Source organism: Amphiura filiformis, chromosome 16, assembly GCF_039555335.1.
Source record: "Amphiura filiformis chromosome 16, Afil_fr2py, whole genome shotgun sequence".
NCBI lineage: Eukaryota > Metazoa > Echinodermata > Ophiuroidea > Amphilepidida > Amphiuridae > Amphiura > Amphiura filiformis.
The window spans coordinates 29628411-29649114 of record NC_092643.1 but is presented as its reverse complement, the minus strand read 5'-3'; the positions used below and the strand labels follow the sequence as shown (position 1 = coordinate 29649114).

At 34.6% G+C, this 20704-nt stretch overlaps 1 protein-coding gene across 2 annotated transcripts in view; it reads left to right on the top strand.

The window, feature by feature from the left end:
- The window catches only part of LOC140135852 (calretinin-like), a 176979-nt gene extending 161277 nt beyond the window's left edge, over nucleotides 1-15702 (top strand). The window contains exons 9-11 of one of the 2 annotated variants that reach the window (XM_072157491.1): nucleotides 565-624; nucleotides 1484-1552; nucleotides 7361-15702. In XM_072157491.1, the coding sequence (XP_072013592.1) occupies nucleotides 565-624; nucleotides 1484-1552; nucleotides 7361-7504 (273 nt within the window). In that variant the 3' untranslated portion in view covers nucleotides 7505-15702. Of the gene's footprint in view, nucleotides 1-564; nucleotides 625-1483; nucleotides 1553-3254; nucleotides 5659-7360 lie in introns of those variants that run through there. The other variant, XM_072157492.1, reaches the window with a different exon arrangement.
- The last annotated feature ends 5002 nt before the right edge of the window (nucleotides 15703-20704 follow it).

Genomic DNA, 20704 nt, shown 5'->3' with positions numbered 1-20704 from the left:
CTATACTACGGACACACATTAAACAACGCATGTCTTTTTGGGATTGCATAGTCACGCAGATCTGGCACTTGAATGATTGAATCTTCTCATAAAAGTAACACAGGAAAGAATTCTTATCAATTTTAAAGTTTGTTTAGCTGTTTGATGTGTGTCACACTAAGCCTCACGTATTTGTTATTAAGGTATACTTTGTCAAGCGCTGCCAACTATAATATTTCACAATCCTGTTTGGTCATCTTAGTATAATCACTAAATAGACTGTGACATCATATCAGAGAATATTATTAACATAATTGAATGATAATAACGATAGGATGTGAGGTCACAAGTACTATTTGCTCCCCCCTGACATCAATTCATTCAGTGCAGTGCTGCATGAAAGAAAAGTGCATTGTATTTTATATTATGTATCCAAATTTGAAAAAAAAACCCATAAAAGTAACACAGTTTTATGGTGAATCCATGTAGTTGGTATAACTTGGTTTATTCTGTTTTTTACATTCCTGTAAGTTATTCGTTTTTGCTATGTGTTTCTTACGCCACAACTCTTATTTTTCCCTACAGGGGATGTCACTACGGGATAAAGTGAAACACTTCAATGATACATTCAATTACTATGACAAGGTACTGTGAAAACTGCCAAAAAAGTTGACTACGAAATTGACTGATCGTGATCGTTGCTTGGTATTTAGTGATACGTAAAGTAAATCATTAGTGTGAGTTTGTTAGGAGAGTGAGTTAACAAGTGAGGAAATTTCTATTGGGTAGTCTCTGGGTTACAACTAAAGATGTTTACATTGAACTTGTCGTCAAGCTATAAGTTAATGTCACACGAAAGAAACAGCAGTCTGTTATATTAATAATAAAAACAAAAATAATATTCCCGGATGATATTATTAAATTATTTTTATTAGTATTAATAATTATTATATAATATTATTGTTATTACTATTATTATTTTGTTGTTGTTGTTGTGTTGAGTTGAAAAAGTAAAAAAGACCCAACTTTATATCATTATTGAATCAAAATACCTAACATACATGTATACTAAATGACATTGAAATCACAACGCTCCTTCGCCTCCGAAAGAGATATAAAAAGCGCCCTCAACGGTAAAAAGGGCATCGGCTGGTATTATTATTATTTTTATTATTATTGTTAATGTTGTTGTTCTTGTGTTGTGCTAAAAATGTAAAAATAGACCCAACTTAATATCAATACCGAATCGAAATACCTACCATACATGTATACTAAATGATATAAAAAGCGCCCTCAACGGTGAGAAGGGCATCGGCTGGTAAATTCAACAGATTGTCTTAATATTATGTTTGCTATATTTTTGCAACCACACGCTAAGCAACTATATGAGACATACAAAGATTTTCATCATTTCTATTGTTGAATCAAAAGTAAGATTTCCTTGTTTTTCCTCCCATTTCTTTTTTCTTTCTTTCTTGTTTATTTATTTATTTGGCACTTTTAGAGTAGAACAGGTTATCTGGACGGTAGTGAATTGGATGCCTTTATCAAAGATCTTATGGAACCCGATGTAGTGAGTATAAAAAAATCATGTTTTGTGAAAATCGTTCGTGTTTACATGCTAAAATAAGGAATGGCTGTGAATTTAAATATTACATATTAACAGGCTTATTCACCAAATTGTGCATTCATAACATGTTTGGAATATCATTCGTGCTCAATGTGATATTAGTATACTTTTTTGATGTTGGTGTGTGATAGTGCATATTGTATTAGATGTTGCAGTGCTTATGCAATGATATTGCAAATAAACTTGCAAACTGCACCAGATTGCCGGATATAGTAGATGGTGTGGTACGATAGCTTCGTATGTGTTTAGTTAAAAGTTTTATAGACAATTGAGAGTCGTATATTTCAGCTTTGGGAAAGCTAACATGGCCGTAAAAGCGCCATTAAATGATGTATGCCGGGGATGTATATTATAAAAGTTTCATTATTACATGTTAAAACTTTCGGTTAATAATTAGATTCATCTTGTTTGTATTCTTATCTACTTTCTTACTTGACCATCAGTCATTAAGTGTTGTATCATCAATCCCAATCCGACCTTCCTGTTCCCCCTTTGTATTCCATTTGCAAAATAGTAAATACTATGATTCATCCTCCATATTATATTAAAAGAAATTTGGTTCAAATGTTATCAATAATCCAAAATTAATTCTGTTCAACATATCGCCATAAAACCTATATTTAAATCGGTAAGATTTAGTTTACTTTAATCCTCTTAAATTCCATACCTCCACGCCTAGATTTCACTTGGACCTAACTGCAACAGGATGTTTTTACTACACTAAGCCAAAAAAGAAACGTATATTTTTTCATTTTTCACATCATAAATCCTGTCCATCAAAATTAACCAAATTTTAACACAGGATTGCCTCAATACTCTACTCTAAACACATGTTAGTAACCAAGAAGTTGTCCAACTGAAACAACAGCAAAATGCACTGATATGGAACAGATTCCTGGACCACATTCACAGCCCAATAATTGGCACCCAGCAAAAGAAATCTGTGAGAATCATTGAACAAATGATAATTTACTAAGCGGTGCTGCTTTCTGCTTTTCACGCACTTACTCATCGTCTGTGCAAGGACCTTGTTCATATCAGTTCATTTTGCTGTTGCGTCAGTTGGACAACTGCTTGGTTACTGACATGTGTTTAGAGTAGAGTATTGAGGCAATCTTGTGTGTGATTTTGATTAATTTTGATGCACAGGATTTTAAGATATGACCTTGTGAAAAATTATAAGTTTCTTTTTTGGCTTAGTGTATTTACGTTTCTATGAGGTCCCCACTTATGGAGGTCATAAAAAGTCACTGTAGGGGAAAGATGCCCAAGATAGTCAATTCTGGTTCAACTGTACCGATATAAAATATGTAGTTTGGTCGACATACAGTTCTCGAGTTATAGACATGAAGGTGAAATATCACTATTGAATCCTCATATTTTTATAAGAGGAATACATTAGTATTAGTATTGTTCCGTTCAAAGTTCAAAATTTGCCTCCTGCATTTTGGTTTCATGTAAATTAGATCTTTTTAGACTTTTAATATAATGTTCTGGTGACCTCATAGATATGCATTGTGTTGAAAACAAATTATATTGCAATTAGTTGAAAGTAAAAAAATCCTAGAATGCCTGGATTAATAGAGTAAAACTCCCATCCTACATGTCCTACATGCTATATATTATTTTTATGATTTTTGAACAGGACGACTTATCTGCCGTACAAATCGACGCATTTAAGAAGCAAATTGTACTAATGTGTGATTCGAATGATGATGGTAGGATAGACAAAGAGGACTTTAAGCTGATTCTCAACCTTCACACTGATGTTGAGTTGCTGTAATAAACAACAAGAGAACAGCCAGTTGAATGATCAGATGAACTATGTAGATTAATTATTATAACTTTAGCTCTTTGTAAGATGAATTTTTCACTTTTTATTAACTTTTGTGATCCACCTGGACGATGTTGAGTCTTTGAATTATAAATATTTGTATTTTATAAAATTGGAAATATCGGTATATTTAAAGTTGCAAAAGTGGCTCGGTGGAATTGTGTTGTCTTTCATATGGAGAAAAATCTAATATTCGCAATGTACGGCTTTATGACAAGAATACAAAAGTGTAACGCAGTGGCGGGTAATCAATCAATCAATCAATCAATCAATCAATCAATCAATCAATAGGACGGCAAAACTGAAAAGATGCTACACTAAGCCGGTAAAAACTAGCCAAAGCCATTTGGTGATTTCAAGGTGCATACCAAATATCAGCGCATTAATCTTTGAACCTTAATCAGTTATATGCAGCTCGTATGCATTGATGAAAAATCAAAAGCTAAAAACTAGCCACAAAAAGCAAGAACAACAAAAAATATAGAGCTACTTTAACAGTAGCATATGACAGTGTTTTACATTTGGTGATTACTTGAACTTTAATCGGTGATGTGCAGCTCGTATGCATTGACAACCCGCCAACTGGAAACGCACTATACCACCAAAAACGATAGAGATAATTGAGAGGCTTTCCAAAACTTAAGGTTAGGTTAGGTTTGAAACAAACCGATAAAATTATGAATCATTTTGGTAAGAACAGCAACCGATGTAATTAAAACTAGTGACTTTTTATTTTATTTTAGTACTTTAATTCAATTAAAATTGGTAAACAAATTGGAGTGCGCATTAAAGCGCGCAGGGCATGAAACTGCTTAAAGCAATTGGCAGCGCAGTTTGCTAGAAAATTCTTTATCATATTAAAAAATATTAAAATTACGAGTCTCTTAGTCTCCTTATAAATGTCCAGTCTGTCACCGAAGCCACTTTGAAATTTCTTTAAGTAAGGTTTATACTTCATATCGCCAGATATCTGGCTAAAAGGGATTAGTATGTTGCATGCTGGGAATTGATAAAATAAGCATGAATCAGCTGTACTGCCATATGAAACCAAATTAAGTGTAAAATAATATATTGCACAGCACTATTACTTAGTAGTAGCATGATAAGACTACACGGAATAAAACTCAGCACAGATATACTAGTATTTAATTAGAATAAACAATACTAGATTTTATACACAATATTTGTCCACTGATTTTATATTTAAATTCCATCAGAGTCAACATAATTAGCTGTTAATCGATCTCTTGCCTTGTCTGTTGAAAACTCGTTTAAATTGAATTTATCAAGAATACCCAAAAGTAACAGAATCGTAGTCCCGGAACATTTGCAATCAATCAATAATCATTCAAATGAGAGTTTAAATTGCATACAACTGACGCAATTCGGTAAATTGAAATCGATTCTAAATGGTAAATAGATAATCATTATCATAATTGTGTTCACGCGTTTAAAAGCGGCTAATTGATTTCAAGCCGGTAGAAATAACGTAACAGCAATGTAAAGCAATGTAGTTAATTAGGAACGAATTTTGCAATCAATGGTGTTCTTTATATATAGCCATGAAGAGAACGTTGCATTGACTACAATCACTTTCCCACGATAATTGGAAAACATAAGTTTATTCTCATTGATTTTTCCACCGAAATAGAACATTAGAACAAATTGACTAATTGCAAAATTACACGTTTCTGTTTCTTTGTCTTCTTGGGTACAAGAAATAAAGCAATGTGTTAAAGGGGCATTTCTTGATTCTCATCATACATCAATTTCAATTGATTCGGATATTAAATTAGGGAGTTGCGCACGTATTACAGTGTCCCATATGCCACAGTGTTGTAATTTCTGTCTAGCGACAGACAGAAAATGCAAATTGGAAGGCGTCTTTTTCAAACGACTGAATCTGGAAAAAAACGTTACACACAAGCATATTATTATATCCTAGGTTTTTGACGGTATAAAAATCTCAACTTTTTTAGCAGTAAGTGAGGTGATGAGACTGTAGATCACGAAGTGCCCCTTTAAGCAAAATTGATATTATACATTAGTTAGAGTTAGCTTAACAATACGTTTCTCTGTGACAATAGTAACATCAAACTGTTTGCTGTAAAATGGTAATATGGTAGTCGTAAGAATTGTTTAACATTCGTGTCACATCTGAAGTAAGTAATGTGTGTGTAATAAAATACATATAGTAAAACCAAGAACTCTAGAATGAACTTTGTGAGTATCTTCTTTATATTCCGTTAATAAAATATTTTGGATAAATGATTGAGACATTACCTGTCCTTACAAATACGACTCTAATCACCATTCAAAAGATAATTGAAATTAAACTTAATGATTTCAGAAATCATATTTATTCCTTTAAAAACGGCCCTTATCATAAAACACAAAACAAAACCCGTCTATAACTATTCTCTGATCATTTTTGTTGTGCGAGTGGGGGCGGTATTACAGAAATAGCCTACATCAGGGCATCAAAGTGTATAATTATCATCAGCAATACTTCCGGACAACGGGCAGATTACTGAAGTCCGTTAAGTTAATGAAATCGGTGACTAATGTCACTTGATAGATGAACATGATCAAAATATAATTTGATTATGAATTCACCAGTTAAACAAGTGAATTTAAAACACAAAGTATACAGTTAATAAAAACGTGTTTAGCTACTAATTTACGATAAATTTGAAAGTCAATGGGTTTACCATCAGATCACAGATATCCTTAAACCTGAAGAAATAAAGCAGAATATAAAAGCGACTGATTATAATTATACACGTTTCTTGCAAAACTTGAACAGTCTTTAAGTCTTGAACAGGAAAAAGAATAGCATATGTTTTGCTGTAATCTTGTTTGGTTCATTTATGTTGTATAACTTGAGTGTACACACTCACTGTCCCACAATTCGCACAATAAGAGGGCTTAATGCAAAAAAGCCTCATTAGCTCTCTTGTGTAATGCTGTGTATAAATACAATTGTGCTTATAGTGACATTACCTAGGGCAGCTATTTGAGATGAGGCTTGTTGCACTGTGCCCTCAGATATCTAGAATTCTTGGTTTAGTTGTTGTTTTCACACTGTGCACTTTCTCTTACATTGTGTCTTCACGCTTTCTCTCGGCTGTTGCTGCAATGTCTGCACATAGCACTAAAGCTGTTGGTATTCTGTACTTTGCCTATACTGTATCCAGTTAATTCTAACCTTTTGACCTTTAGGTCAGAGTTCAGAATTAATCTTGATCTTGCATCTTTTTGTGCAAAAAAACAAACAAAACATAATGTATCGTAACTATATGGTATTTAAAGTAGTTTTATGAATATCAAAGTTGTCGATATAATGAAATTGTGTTGGTGTTTTGTACTGGTATATTTGTAAACTTTATTGTCAGTATTAAGTAGGCTATATAATACCATCAGATTCATGATTAATGATTATTAAATATGTGGTTCTGAATATATAAACAATATTTATCTACGACCCAATACAAACAGTGAATCTGTTTGGTGTGCTTGTCTATGATGGCGTCTAAGGAAGCCGTTGACCAAAGTGGTGAGTTCGCCAATGGCAGCTGTTTTTTCAGAAGGTTAGTACCATACAATTTGAACCCACCCACAATTTGTGACATTGTCCTTAAATCCCCGAGTACTACCTGCCGATTTAACATTGCCTCTGATTGGTCAATTACATGATATCCTCTCTTTAATCACCAATCAGAATGGAGTCTTGCAAATAATTCACCCCAATTTTTTTGTGTGGTGAAATTATTCTAATAATGTTGCTGATTGGTCCAATTGATAATGATAACTTCTTTTTGGCCAATCGGCAGGTAGTTCTCATGGGGATAAATCCCATCCCATATATAGATATGAGACTCTTACTCTCCACCAATATTCAATTTCCTTGCATGCAGGACTCGTCGCATCAGATAGACATTTACAGAGATCAAATTGTGAAGATGTGTGATTCTAATTCAGATGGAAAAATTGGCAAAGACGAATTCAAACTTATACTCAATTTATATGGGCGAATGGGCGCTGGAGACCTTTTCTGGTGAAACCAATGTTTGCTGGTACCCTTAGAAGAGATTTGACTTCAAGGCTTTTGTTTTGTGTATTTTTGTGTGAGATATACAACAACGGCTCGTTATAAACGCCGGGTGCCAGCTGCTGTACATGGAATGTTGGGAAATGCGGAGAAAATTGATCATCCCGATTATACAAACATAGTCTGTTCAATATTTTCTTACCAAGGTAACAAATCGGACCCTTTCATCGTCAACATCACTTCGCATATTTGTTTTAATCGGGAAATCCAAGGTTCTACATGCCTTATAGCCTGGACTAATTGACTAGACGGTTGATTGAAATGGGACATTCCATTTAAAATATACACTACCCCTGTTGAAGATTTAGCTGAAGTCTTCCACAGAGGGAGTTTGCATTTTGATTAGAATAGACAAATTGGACAAATTCCATTTGAAATACGCACTCCAGTTGTGGAAGATTAAGCCATAATACAGGGTTCAAAATGATTGACCCTGACCAATTACATTTGAAAAACATACTCCCCATGTGGAAGATATTTCCTAATCTCCCACAGCGGTAGTGTGGATTTTAAACGGAATAGCCCAATACACGCCTGGGAATGTTAAATCAACATTGGGTTTTCGTTAATTGTTGTCTGTTTAAATAATACTGAAATCTTCCAATTGGAAAGGTATAAAGTGTGCGAAATATTAGAGATGAGTGATAAACTGCGGTTTGCCTTTATTATAATAATGATAATAACAATCTTAATATAGCGCCTTATTAATGTCTCACGTCAATCCCTGCGGCTTACGGTTACGAAATGCCTTGGAAAAAAAGGTCAGGACAGATTCAATTTGCAAAATATTGATTGGGTTATCCCATTTGAAACCGACACCACAATTGAGGAAGATTTTGGAATTCAAACCATTCTATATCCAAAAATTTCATCCATAGTGGGTTGTAGATATCTAGGCGCAGCAAGGACACTTGCAAATCGCAATATAACTTAGATTAAAAATTTACCTATAGTCCATTTGGCTTCATCGAGTAGCATCGCCGTTTTATAAACACCCGCATCAAAGGCAGTGCATCGCTAGATCTGTAGCGCGTGATATAGCGCGAAGTGACTGCGCTCTACAGATACATCGCCTTTGATCGCGCGTGTAACACACGGAAGCTAGTGTATCGAGGAAGCCAGATAGACTATGATAAGAACATGCGATCAAGCAAGATGTGTCAATTGCCAGACAATACAAGAAAATTGTATTTCTTAATAATTGCTTATGCTTTGCTGCCCAATCAGAATCAGACGCGTGACTCCCACAGAATAGAGAGATTGCGATTTCTAAACGTAGCATCGAACGTACGTGGAATCTATTCAAAACCACTCTCCTGTGACGGGATTTTGAATAGATTCCACGTACGTTCGATGCTATGTTTGGAAATCAAAATCTCTCTAATGAAACCAAATGTTTCTTTTCTGCGGTCGGTGAATCCCGAGATATGACAATTTTAGTTTATTAAACATGCTGAAAAAACCTAAATAAGTTAAGCATAGAAATCATACCTATTACTTTGTTACAGACACCTAACTCATTTTGATTGATCACATATACTCGTATGTGACCTAATACCACGAATTTATGAGCGTAAAGTCACAAGTTGGTAGTTTCGAGACATCCGACTGCTGCGTTGGTGTTCTTTGTTTCACACGCACCTGTTCAAGCGAATAGTATGTCGATCTGTCCTTTATGAGTGGTTTGTGCAGGTGCGTGGCAAGCAAAGAACATCAACTCAGCAGGGTGTCTCAAAACTACCAACTTGCGACTTTACGCTCATTTTGTGGTAGCAGGTCACATTTATGGTGGTTATACTAACATCACATTTTAAACGAATAAATCATGGCGCAAAAGACAAACGGGTATTGATGTACAGAAATTATAAGACGTCATATTGTCTGTAAGATAAGAGATTGTATGGGTGTAATTTTTTAATAGTGTAATGTACAAAATATATTGAATAATGAGATACTTGCTGAAGTCTTTGAATAATTAACCAGTCACTTGTTTATCTGGTGGCAAATCTCTAACAAAGGTCCCATCGCATGAATAAATTCAAATGAATCTTTTGCCAAATAATATGTTAAAACGATTGGAACTAATGTCCGGGATCAGAAACAAAACGGACGTTTTTTGACAACAAATGGCATCACATTTTCACATGTAAACAAAATACCATGCTTCCTTTCAATTCACTATTTATGTAATTCATGTAAAATTCCTGTAATTGCAATTAAGATAAACACAAGCATTACAAAATGCAGTTTAATTTGCTTGTCAAATAAAACATACAATTATCCCGGCGACTGAAATGGCCTTCCGTAGTGAAGTCACGTGATAGTTTCGCGGGCAGGCCCTCAGCGCTAGTTTGTCGCTAAGGACTCATTCCATGTCAGTCGAGCATACAGAGTGGACGTAACATTTTTTACAAATAAACAATGGGTTATTCCAGTTGAAATCCACATCCCTTATGGAAGATATGATACATTGGTTGAGTGGATTTGGCATACAAAAATCTATTAGTAATAGAAGTCAGAAAATGGAAGTTATTAAGTCAAGAAAAGTATGACTGAGTCGAAAGAAAGCAAAGCTTGTGAAAACCGTGATACAAAAACATTGTCATAAAGGTTCGACTTATCTTTGTACAAAAGTTGCTCTTGTTGTACGTATGTGCCTTTGTCATTTGTATAGGCCTGTGAGACATGTGCATTCATTTGATTGAATTCACTTTTTCGGTAAATCCCATAATCCTTTGCGAGTACACCTGAGAACTCGTCATTTGACGTCACGCCGATCTGCGCCGATGCGCACATCGTTTATGGAACATCGTTACTGCGCATTGCAAGTCGGTGTGACGTCAAATGACGCGTTCTCAGGTGTACTCGCAAAGGGTTGTGGGATTTACCGAAAAGGTGAATTATCACTATCAGGAGATTAAAGAATTATATCTATATTTCAGATACAGCACTTTTTCAAATATGTATTTTATATTGCACCAACAAAACACGATTTAAGCAACACTATTTGAATGCATTTTGCAAACAAGTAGCCACGTAACGTAGATATATATGATTATAATGTACTTTGCATTGATAACCAGAAGTAATAATATAAAGCATTGTGATTTTAAAAATAAAGCGCCATTTTATCCAGCTTGTGTAACTTTGAACATGTATGCAATCTCTAATTTTAGAAATGAATGTTCATTTTGCATTTATCAAAAGAACATTCATTATTATTGATAGTCACGTATGTGTTATGAAGAATAATTCAAATAATGGTCACATTATTGTAACATATTGCACTATTGCGTACAATTGTTATTACACGCTAACATCAATTATTCTTGGAAACAATGGTTTTTCTTTTACCCGTTTCAAGCACAGACTGCCATTATCGGCAATTCAACTATTACATATTCATCACTGTGTGTTTGGTGTGCGTGTTTCATGATCAACTATAAAGTCTTGCATGCTTTCGTCACACAACTTTTTATCCATTAGGTTGCGATCACATAGAAGTATACGGTATTCGCTATACGAAATACGCTCATTCGATCAGGCTGCGTTCATATAGGAGTATACTATGTGAACTCAGCCTGATCGAATGAGCGTATTTCGTATAGCGAATAGTGAGTATAGGTCAGTTTACCAATTTCCTTCGTCTAATCAAGTGCTTGGAACTTTACTTCTTGAGGTCACATTGCATTCAATGAGGTGTCATAATGTGCAAAATTAGAACACGCACGATTCCCACTATACTATACTATACTATACTATACTATACTATACTATACTATACTATACGCAGGTATACGGCCTTTTCGAATAGCCCTCTTATGTGACCCGGTACTATGAAATTACCCGTGCTCGATTTAAGCTATACGCGTGCACCTGCAAAACGTGCACCGTATACCCGAATAGTATACTTAGATGTGATCGTAGCCTTATGTGACCCGGTACTATGAAATTGCCTTGCTCGATTTAAGCTACACGCGTGCACCTGCAAAACGTGCACCGTATACCCGAATAGTATACTTCTATGTGATCGCAGCCTAACACACGCAGACAATCAATTGGTCACATTAAGAGAATCACCCATGCTCTCATCTATACCAGGGGTGCCATCAAAGTTGATTGTAACTTCATACATTCTATTCAACTATGCTATCAATGTACGTTTTCCCTTTCCGGCGTGCCCGCTGATAAAACGTGTCCGTTCACCTGTGCTTTCAATGCAGATGACTGTTTCGGTGTGCCCACTTTTTCTACACATTCCTCCCGGGTGTTCCATCAAAGCACATTTTTACTGTTCGAGGAGCCCGTTGATTAGACCTTTGAATTCCACAATACCCTTCAAACCCTGTGTGTTGTCCTGCACTTACATACAAACCTTTTTTGTGCACTTACTTCAAATGAGCTATCAATGTAGATTTTCCATTACCGGGCTGTTGATTAGCAATTTTGTATGCATATGTCAATTGACCTATAATGCAGGTTTTCTATTCTTTGTGGACCCGGTATTGTAAATTCGTTTAACATTCCTAATAAGTTGAGACCGCGTGAACATTTTACAATCATTCTGGTGATGTGATTTTACCAACAAAATTTGTTTCAATACCATGCATTTAAATTGTTAAATTAAGAGCAAATACACGCTTGTCATGTATGAAAGGACGTTACCAGAGTAAAGTCTGCTCTTATAAGATAATACGTTAGTTGGCAACATGATATTAAGTTAGAAACCATGTAGAACATAGGAACATTGGCGACATGGGCTATTAATGGAGGCATTAAATCTTCTCCATGCTTAAATGCGTGGTTTTATATATGAGGGAAAGGGACTTAAAGCTTAATTTGAAACATTTCCGCAAAACGATACTGTATAAAATAGTCTGTATACTTTTCTCGAGTCAGTAATATTATTTAGATATTGTTTTTATTGTACTTCTAAATGTAATGATGAGAAGTATATAAATGTAGGCCTGTACATTTTCATAAAGGAAAGGAATCCAACCAGCATAACAGATTAACAGATTCTTGCAAAAAAATCTCAAACTTTAATTTTACTTTACTGACTCGAGGAAGGTATAAAGACTATAATAGCCAAGAGTGTTTATTTTGTAGTGTAAATTTGAATTTATGTTTCCCAGATGATTTATCTGAAGACGGCAACAAATGTATTCTTAGTAGTGTTCATTTTGACGCGTTGTGGTTTTCCGTTTATAGATACTGGAGTAGTCTATATTTGGTCTTCAATCTTGTCAAAATTAACAAGAAAGACTTCACACATTTTTAAAATGCCAGACAACCACGTAATTAATTCTGCGCAGACAACCATAAGCCACATCGTTTGTGACAAAATCAGCTTTAGAACGGGAACATGAATGTTATGAAACTTTAACTCCTTTGGTGCCCCATTTTTAGTATGATATAACTTAAATGCAAAATTGGAAAAAAAAATCATGACGTACAATTAATTTAATCGGGTTTAGTGCAATATAGATTGTAATTATATATTAAATGGATTTACACAAGGTATGTTCACTGCGTATGATGAATGTGTTATGTAGTTAGAAGCCATTCAAATTAAAGTTGCTTGTAAGACATTGTAACATTCAAAAGTTATATGTGTTGCTTACTATAATTAATACAATTATTGTTATAATCACATTATTTCCATTTTTAAATGTCACATGGTTTACTTCTAGAATCACTACAAAGAGTCTTTCAAGAGCATGTTAATTTTTGTCATAAATAAATATAAATAATGTGAAATCATATGTGTAAGACATTATCGTTTCTCAAGAAATTATTATTATTTCTTTTGCATCATACTTTGCACCAGATTTTGCATCTTTGTTTTATTTTCTTTGCTTTATAAAATGTAATCTTCCTTACACACAATACCAGGTTGGCAGATTACCGCGAAATACCTGTTTTTGATGTTGTTTCTTTTGTGTTTTGTTTGTTTGCTTTTTTGGCTCAGATATCCGTCTATATAGCGAGAAATACTTGGAAATACCGGACTGGTTCAAAATTATCATTATAACCAAGAATCATTTTGTTTGTAAATATCATTACAACACCCCCTTCTCACCAATGGAGTGACCCTTTTGAATTGATATGTATATTAATGGTTTTTTGTTGGTTTCTTGATATTCCAACTTGCAAAATACACGGATAACATGGCTCACGTGATCTCCTCGTGTGCACGCAGATTGAATCGTACCATTGCCTTGACGGTCTTTATCAGTGGGCCTAAAGGCCTAGGTTTAGGCCCTATACCTATTTTCTCAGCCGGTATTTCCTGCCCCAGTCAGTATTTATAGCCAACCCAATATAGCCCACCTTTAATGTGTAGAACATACATCAGTGTGCACAGATACCTTAGTCACCAGCTATTAGGTAGGTTCGAATCCTCCCGATGAAAGTGTGGGAGTGTTGTATGGGTGTTGTGTGGGGGAGTGCAGGTAGGTGTTGGTTGTGAAAGAGCACATGCGTGAATGTTTGTGGATGATGCGTATGCATCACTATATTTACATACGAGGGCTTGCTCATGATGTCCTCGATGCGTTGGCCTAATATATTGTGAGATTTTTTTTCTGTATTACCGAAATTGTTAGCCATTCGGTATTTCAGATTTTGTGAGCCTTGGCATTACAAAACGACACACATAGGATTTTTATAACAAAATTATTCATCATTTTTCAAGTCCTCGAAAATATATATAGGCCTTCGTACAATTATGCAAGGAGGTGTGTAGGGGTGTGTGTGGTGTAAGGGATGAAGTAGGGGTGTGTAGGGGGTGTGCGATAGGTAGGGGTGTGTGAGTGTGTGTGGGGGTTGATCCAATCTTTGGTCTCTGGAAACATAACGGAAGCAGCATTTATACTCTAGACGCTACATAAAAAGCGACTGTAATCTGACATCCCACAGCAAACACAAAAGGTTTACAGAAAACTTTAAGTGTATAGTTATATAAAGGGTATGAAACATTTTCATAACATTCATAAAAACATTGTTGCAAACGTGGTGCAAAAATTCTAACATAATGTTATTTCAGAGTTGACAAATTACTTTTGCAACCGCGTTAGAGTATTTTATATACTCTAACATTTGATAACATTTTAAAATATTGTTGTAGGTTATTTTCACTATAAAACGTTTGAAAGACGTTTTTATGACCTTTATATAACCCGACATTTAAATGTTATTAAAACGTTTTGAATGTTATTTTCATAACATTCATAAAAACATTGTTGCAAACGTGGTGCAAAAATTCTAACATAATGTTATTTCAGAGTTGACAAATTACTTTGCAACCGCGTTAGAGTATTTTATATACTCTAACATTTGATAACATTTTAAAATATTGTTGTAGGTTATTTTCACTATAAAACGTTTGAAAGACGTTTTTATGACCTTTATATAACCCGACATTTAAATGTTATTAAAACGTTTTGAATAAATCTTAAACGCGTTTATAGCACATTATAGCGTGTTAAGAACATTTTTGTGTTTGCTGGGATATATGGAGCGACTCGTATAATAGTACCAGATACTGTTCTATTGAAAATATAAAAATCACTTTATTGATAAAAGGTTTATCGCTCGATGAGAGTGTAAATTTACATACAAATTTAAACAGCAAACCTACCACGGATATTGTGAATACTACACAGTAAACTATGAAATAATAGAGAGATTGCGATTTCCAAACGTACGTATCGAACGTACGTGACGTGGAATCTATTCAAAATCACTCTACTGTGACGAGATTTTGAATAGATTCCACGTCGGCCTATACGTTCGATGCTACGTTTGGAAATCGCAATCTCTCTACTATATTAAAAGCTGATTAGGGCGTAAGCAGATGAATTCAAATTTATACCAAATAGGAGAGTAAACACTACAATGACTATAGAAATGCATTTTCTCACCGCTCTATTGTTAAATCCATTGTTTCTTATTTCATACATTTTTGAATATTTCTGCACAATTTGTGATTTGCTATATTGTATTTGGAAATATTTATATCTGATATGATTTATTGTAAAAAAAGCTTAAAGCTGTATAAAAAAAATGTGTCATGCAGTGTTAACATGTGTTTTTATGTCGACTGAAATAAATTGTCGGTATGCATGACGCACTGCTGCATTAAAATTGAGTTGTCCTGAGTCGATTATTATGTCTCTAATCTTTCCATTAAAAAATACTGCCGCTCTACGGCATTAAAATGAATTTGTCATGAGTTTATAATTGGTCTTTAATCTTTCCATTTAGAAGAATAATCTACAACCAAGATGAACTTAAAAATTGTTACGGCAGTTTTATTTTAAAGAAATAGTTGGCATTACACAAACAAATGTGACGTGGTATATATATATCAAAAGAGACGCTTTTGGGCAGATTATCAATTATCCCCAGACACTGAAATGACGAAAGCACTTACACCAAAATTTGGGCCTCTTGTCAGCCATTCAGAAAGAACGCATAATTTATTCAAGCAATGTTTTTTAGAAAATTCCCTGGAATCAGCCAAATAATAATGATTTCTGGACAACTTTTTCGCCCGAAGTAAATACCCGACCGAGCATCCCAACAATTACTGGGAAGCTAGTTGCGCCTATAACCCAAGAGTTCCCCTTAACACACTGGGAACTATTTCGCTAGGCACTCATCTAGCGATCAACTCCTTATCGAGGAGGAAAAGCTCCATATACCAATGGACAAATATTTCGCTAGGCAATCCTCTACACGATCATCTCCTCGGAGGAGGAAATAAAAAGCTCCATAATACCAATGGAGAGAATATAAAATGCCGCGGACTTACATGAATTCGCTAGGCAGTCATCTAGCGCGTCAAAAGAAATTAAATGGCTGATACCTTTCTCATTTTCCTATTATATTCATATTCAGATTACATAGTGGACATCGGTAAATATACCCATGCCAAATACCCAGTAGGTAGATGCCTACGGATATTGGAAGTACTAAATAGAATTTATTAATGTAGTACATGTATAATTCTGTACATTAAATCGATCATTTTAGAAAAATGATCCAAAAACTGCCACCCAAGTTCCTTGTCATAACATGCAAGGAAATTGCCAAACCACCCCCCCCCCTCGAGATTTGTATGCTTTACAAATAAGGCGAGCTCTTGACTGTCTTTCCCTTCCTTGTTTATAATCTCCCTTATAGTGTTCTTAAAATAGTTTGTCCCAACTTATAAACCTGCCATTGTTGGTGGTGACGAATGTTGGTGCTAACAAGTTTAGGATTTAACTTGACTGATTGGATCAACAGTCCTACCTAGTGAGCATTCTTATGCAGTACAAGTGGGAAAGAATGCCTGCCAATGCTTTGTTTTGGCCATCTGGTACATTCACGTACGAGAAAACCCAGAAAAGAAAACAACAAAACCCACTGACTATTATAACTTCACAAGGATTGTTTTGAATTATTTGAATTTCCATCCTTCTGAACATGTGAGATGAGATAATTATGCTACTGTCGAGTGAGTGTCTACTTCTTCTCATCTTTTGACCACTGTCAATTATCATGAATGAGTGTTTTAGAAGCTTAATAGGCCTACTATTACTTATTAACGAGTTACCATTGTAAAAATTGTGAATTTCCATCTGCTTCAGGAGTAACAACTAGGTGATAACCTATTTAAAACACTGACATACATTACTATAATCTATGAATTTCCGTCTGTTTCGGACTACACATAGCCTATTTGTACATACCAACTAGGACAAATGTTTTAGTGTCCAATTTACCGATAAATGAAACTATAAGGTCAATTTGCCATACATGGTGAACGAATCTGTCCTACAGTACGTTTAAAATCATAACTTTGATTTACCAAAGTCTAAGTTAATAATAATATTGTTCTTTGTTTGATAGGTACAAAAAGAAAACCATTTGTTTTACCAAACTTGATAACACTCGTATAGCAATGTACATTAATTATGTTATATGAAATTCTTTTTGCTTCTTTAAATGACTACCCCTGGTCTATCATATCAGTGAATATCTAATAGGACAAAAGGTGCTTAATTTAACTGCAATTTAATAATAATACATGGGATTTATAAAGCGCCCCACGATGTAAAAACATCCTCAAGGCGCGGCACTGCACAGAATCTTAAAAATACACCCACTAAATAAAAAAAATAAAAATTAGGGCCTACATGCTGAACAAAATAGTATACATAAAAAAATACGCATGATAGAACTCATATACACACCTTAATATACTAAAACCATGAAAACATAATAATAATGTACAAGAGTTCCGGACTTCGTTTGATAGATACGAATAAGAAATCATTTACCATGGATTTGTTTTGATAATTTCATAATAATCACTCTACTCAATGTAGCCATTAACTATATGTAATATGTTATATGCATATCCTTATGCCTCTGTTAGTAACTACCTATAGTCTATAAGCGAAACTTACGAGGCGGTGAAATTATAAGTATGCCATAATTATACTGTAATTCAATTAATGACAAATTATTCTCTTTGTTTGATAGATACAATTATTACAACATTTAATCACACACATGCTTAACTTGATGATAATGAAGATCCAGTCTTTGTTTGATAGATACAGAAAAGAAAAAAAAATATTTGCCTTATACAATGCAGGTTTGTTTTACCAAATTTGGTAATAACCGCTCGACTAGCCATTAACAATAGGTAATATATTATATGCATTTCCTTCTGCCTATGTTAACAGGCTACCCCCAACCTGCGTCGGAGAATAGTTAGGTGACAAAAAGTATAGTGTAAAAGGTAATTTGATTGAAAACATTGGCAATTTGCAATAATTTAATTGATGAATAATTTTTCCCCCAGTAAATAATTTTTTTTCGGACTCTGCACCTGCGCACCCCTATCTGCAAATACACAAATTTCCCTTGTTTTATTAATATGAACATCTATATAAGTTTGATATGATGAGCAGTATTTCACTTTGAAATATTTCAATTTGAATTCTACCCCATAGAATTTGGGGTTATTTCTCCAACTAGCAAAAGTTTGCCGTTATTTCTCCAACTAGCAAAAGTCAATTTGTCTGATGTGCTATGACACCTAAAAGATAATTCATGCAGCAACGAGTTTGGTTAATTAGCTACTCCGAGATAAATCCACTCACTTCAATTGCCTTTAGATCGCTTCAGCATTTAATCACTAAAATGATCCATTGATGACACCAAGATAATTCTGCAGTTTCCTGCAACCGCTTCCTTCATCTGTTTCTTGTATTATTTGACATGGACATATTGCCCAAGAATAATATAAGCCCAATCAGTGGCACAAAATAAATTTTGGCATTTCCATCAAGCTATGGAACGATCTTCCTCTATCCTTTCTTGCAACTGCTTCCTTCATCTGTTTCTTGTATTATTTGACATGGACATATTGCCCAAGAATAATATAAGCCCAATCAGTGGTACAAAATAAATTTTGGCATTTCCATCAAGCTATGGAATGATCTTCCTCTATCCTTTATTGCAGCTCCATTCGTAGAAGCATTTTTGACATGGACTTGTTAGCATACAGCTTCCATAATTGCTTATGCTATTTTTTACTCGCATGAAGAACTGTATAATATATAATCTTCCCGTTCACCACTAGCATTTTGGTTCGCCTCCTCGCCATATTAAGGTGCAACAATACTCCATTTGAAGAATACACTGTATCTAATGTAGATGAAGATTCTTCGTTATCTGTACATGCTCTAAATGTAGTTAGCTGTTATACACAATAAAATTTTTCACCATTAGAGAAGTTACCGTTTCCATCATGCTTGTGCTCTAACAAAGATCGTTCCTCCCCATAGAGCCAGGTTACGATTCAAAATATACTCCATCCACTGTCATAGGCATGGTAATTACGGGCTTTCTGTTGCAGATCCCGCAAGATGTCCTCCTTCTACCACCTGTCTCGAAGTAACCACATGACCTGCAGTGAATTAAAAGACAGAAAAAAGAGAAGCAAATTCTGCAAGCAAAGCCCTTTTACTTTGTGTATAATTCATGCCTGTCTATAAATGACATCCAATATATTCAACAATTCAACTCCTTTATTAATCTATTTGAACTCCGACAACCTTGGATTGAACTTGTAATAAATGTCAAAAAACACATAATTAAACCCATTTTTTATTCATATTTTAAAATTTATTTATTTATCTATTTATTTTTAAAGGCCGTTTTGTTTTTCATAGACGACATAGACGATAGCGTTGAAGTTACTCTTTTTTGTTGTGATTCGTTTTATCCAAATAGAAACCCGGATGGCTTCCAAAATTAGAGCATCATGTGTCCACGTCATGATGCTTGCGTATAAAAAGTTTGAAATTGACAATTGCGTCTACGGCCATATGATGATTGCGATAAATTGACCATGAAATTCACTCATATTATGACTATTATTATAATTTTACCCAGAGAGGGCATCACGTGTCTGCGCCCATCATGATTGCGCTAAACGGATTGAAATTAAAATCACTCATATGGTTATTATATACAAAGACAGATTTTCCAATTCAGAACAAAATGTTTGAACCATGTTGCCAAAAGATTGAAATTGACAATTAAATTCACTCATATGGCTTTTATATACCAAGAGTGAGCATCACGTGTCCAATGCCATGATGATTGCGATACAAATTTTGAAAATGACGATTAAATTCACTCATATGACTAGGCCTATTATAATTTTACCAAGACAAAGCATCACGTGTCCATCCCATGATGATAACATGTGCTAAATTCACTCATATGGCTATTATATACCAAGAGAGATTTTCCAATTCAGAACAAAAATTTTGAACCGTGTTGTTATACAACTTTCAATTTCAAACCAGAACAGAAATAGATTGTGTTCCTTCAGACTGCATGCCTAATATAATTATGATGAACATAGAAATGGTTCAAAACTTTGCTTTCCCTTAATTTCAAGCATTTTCCATTCTCCTACCTGCATGATTTATAATTATTTATGAGGTCAAAAACCCCTGATAACCCAGTAACCCCCCCCCCTGCTATATACTGCTGTGATTCAGTAGTCTATGTTAGTAATGTACATACATGTAGGCCTATACATGTAGACGACAACGTTTGACAATTTTGAAAGCCA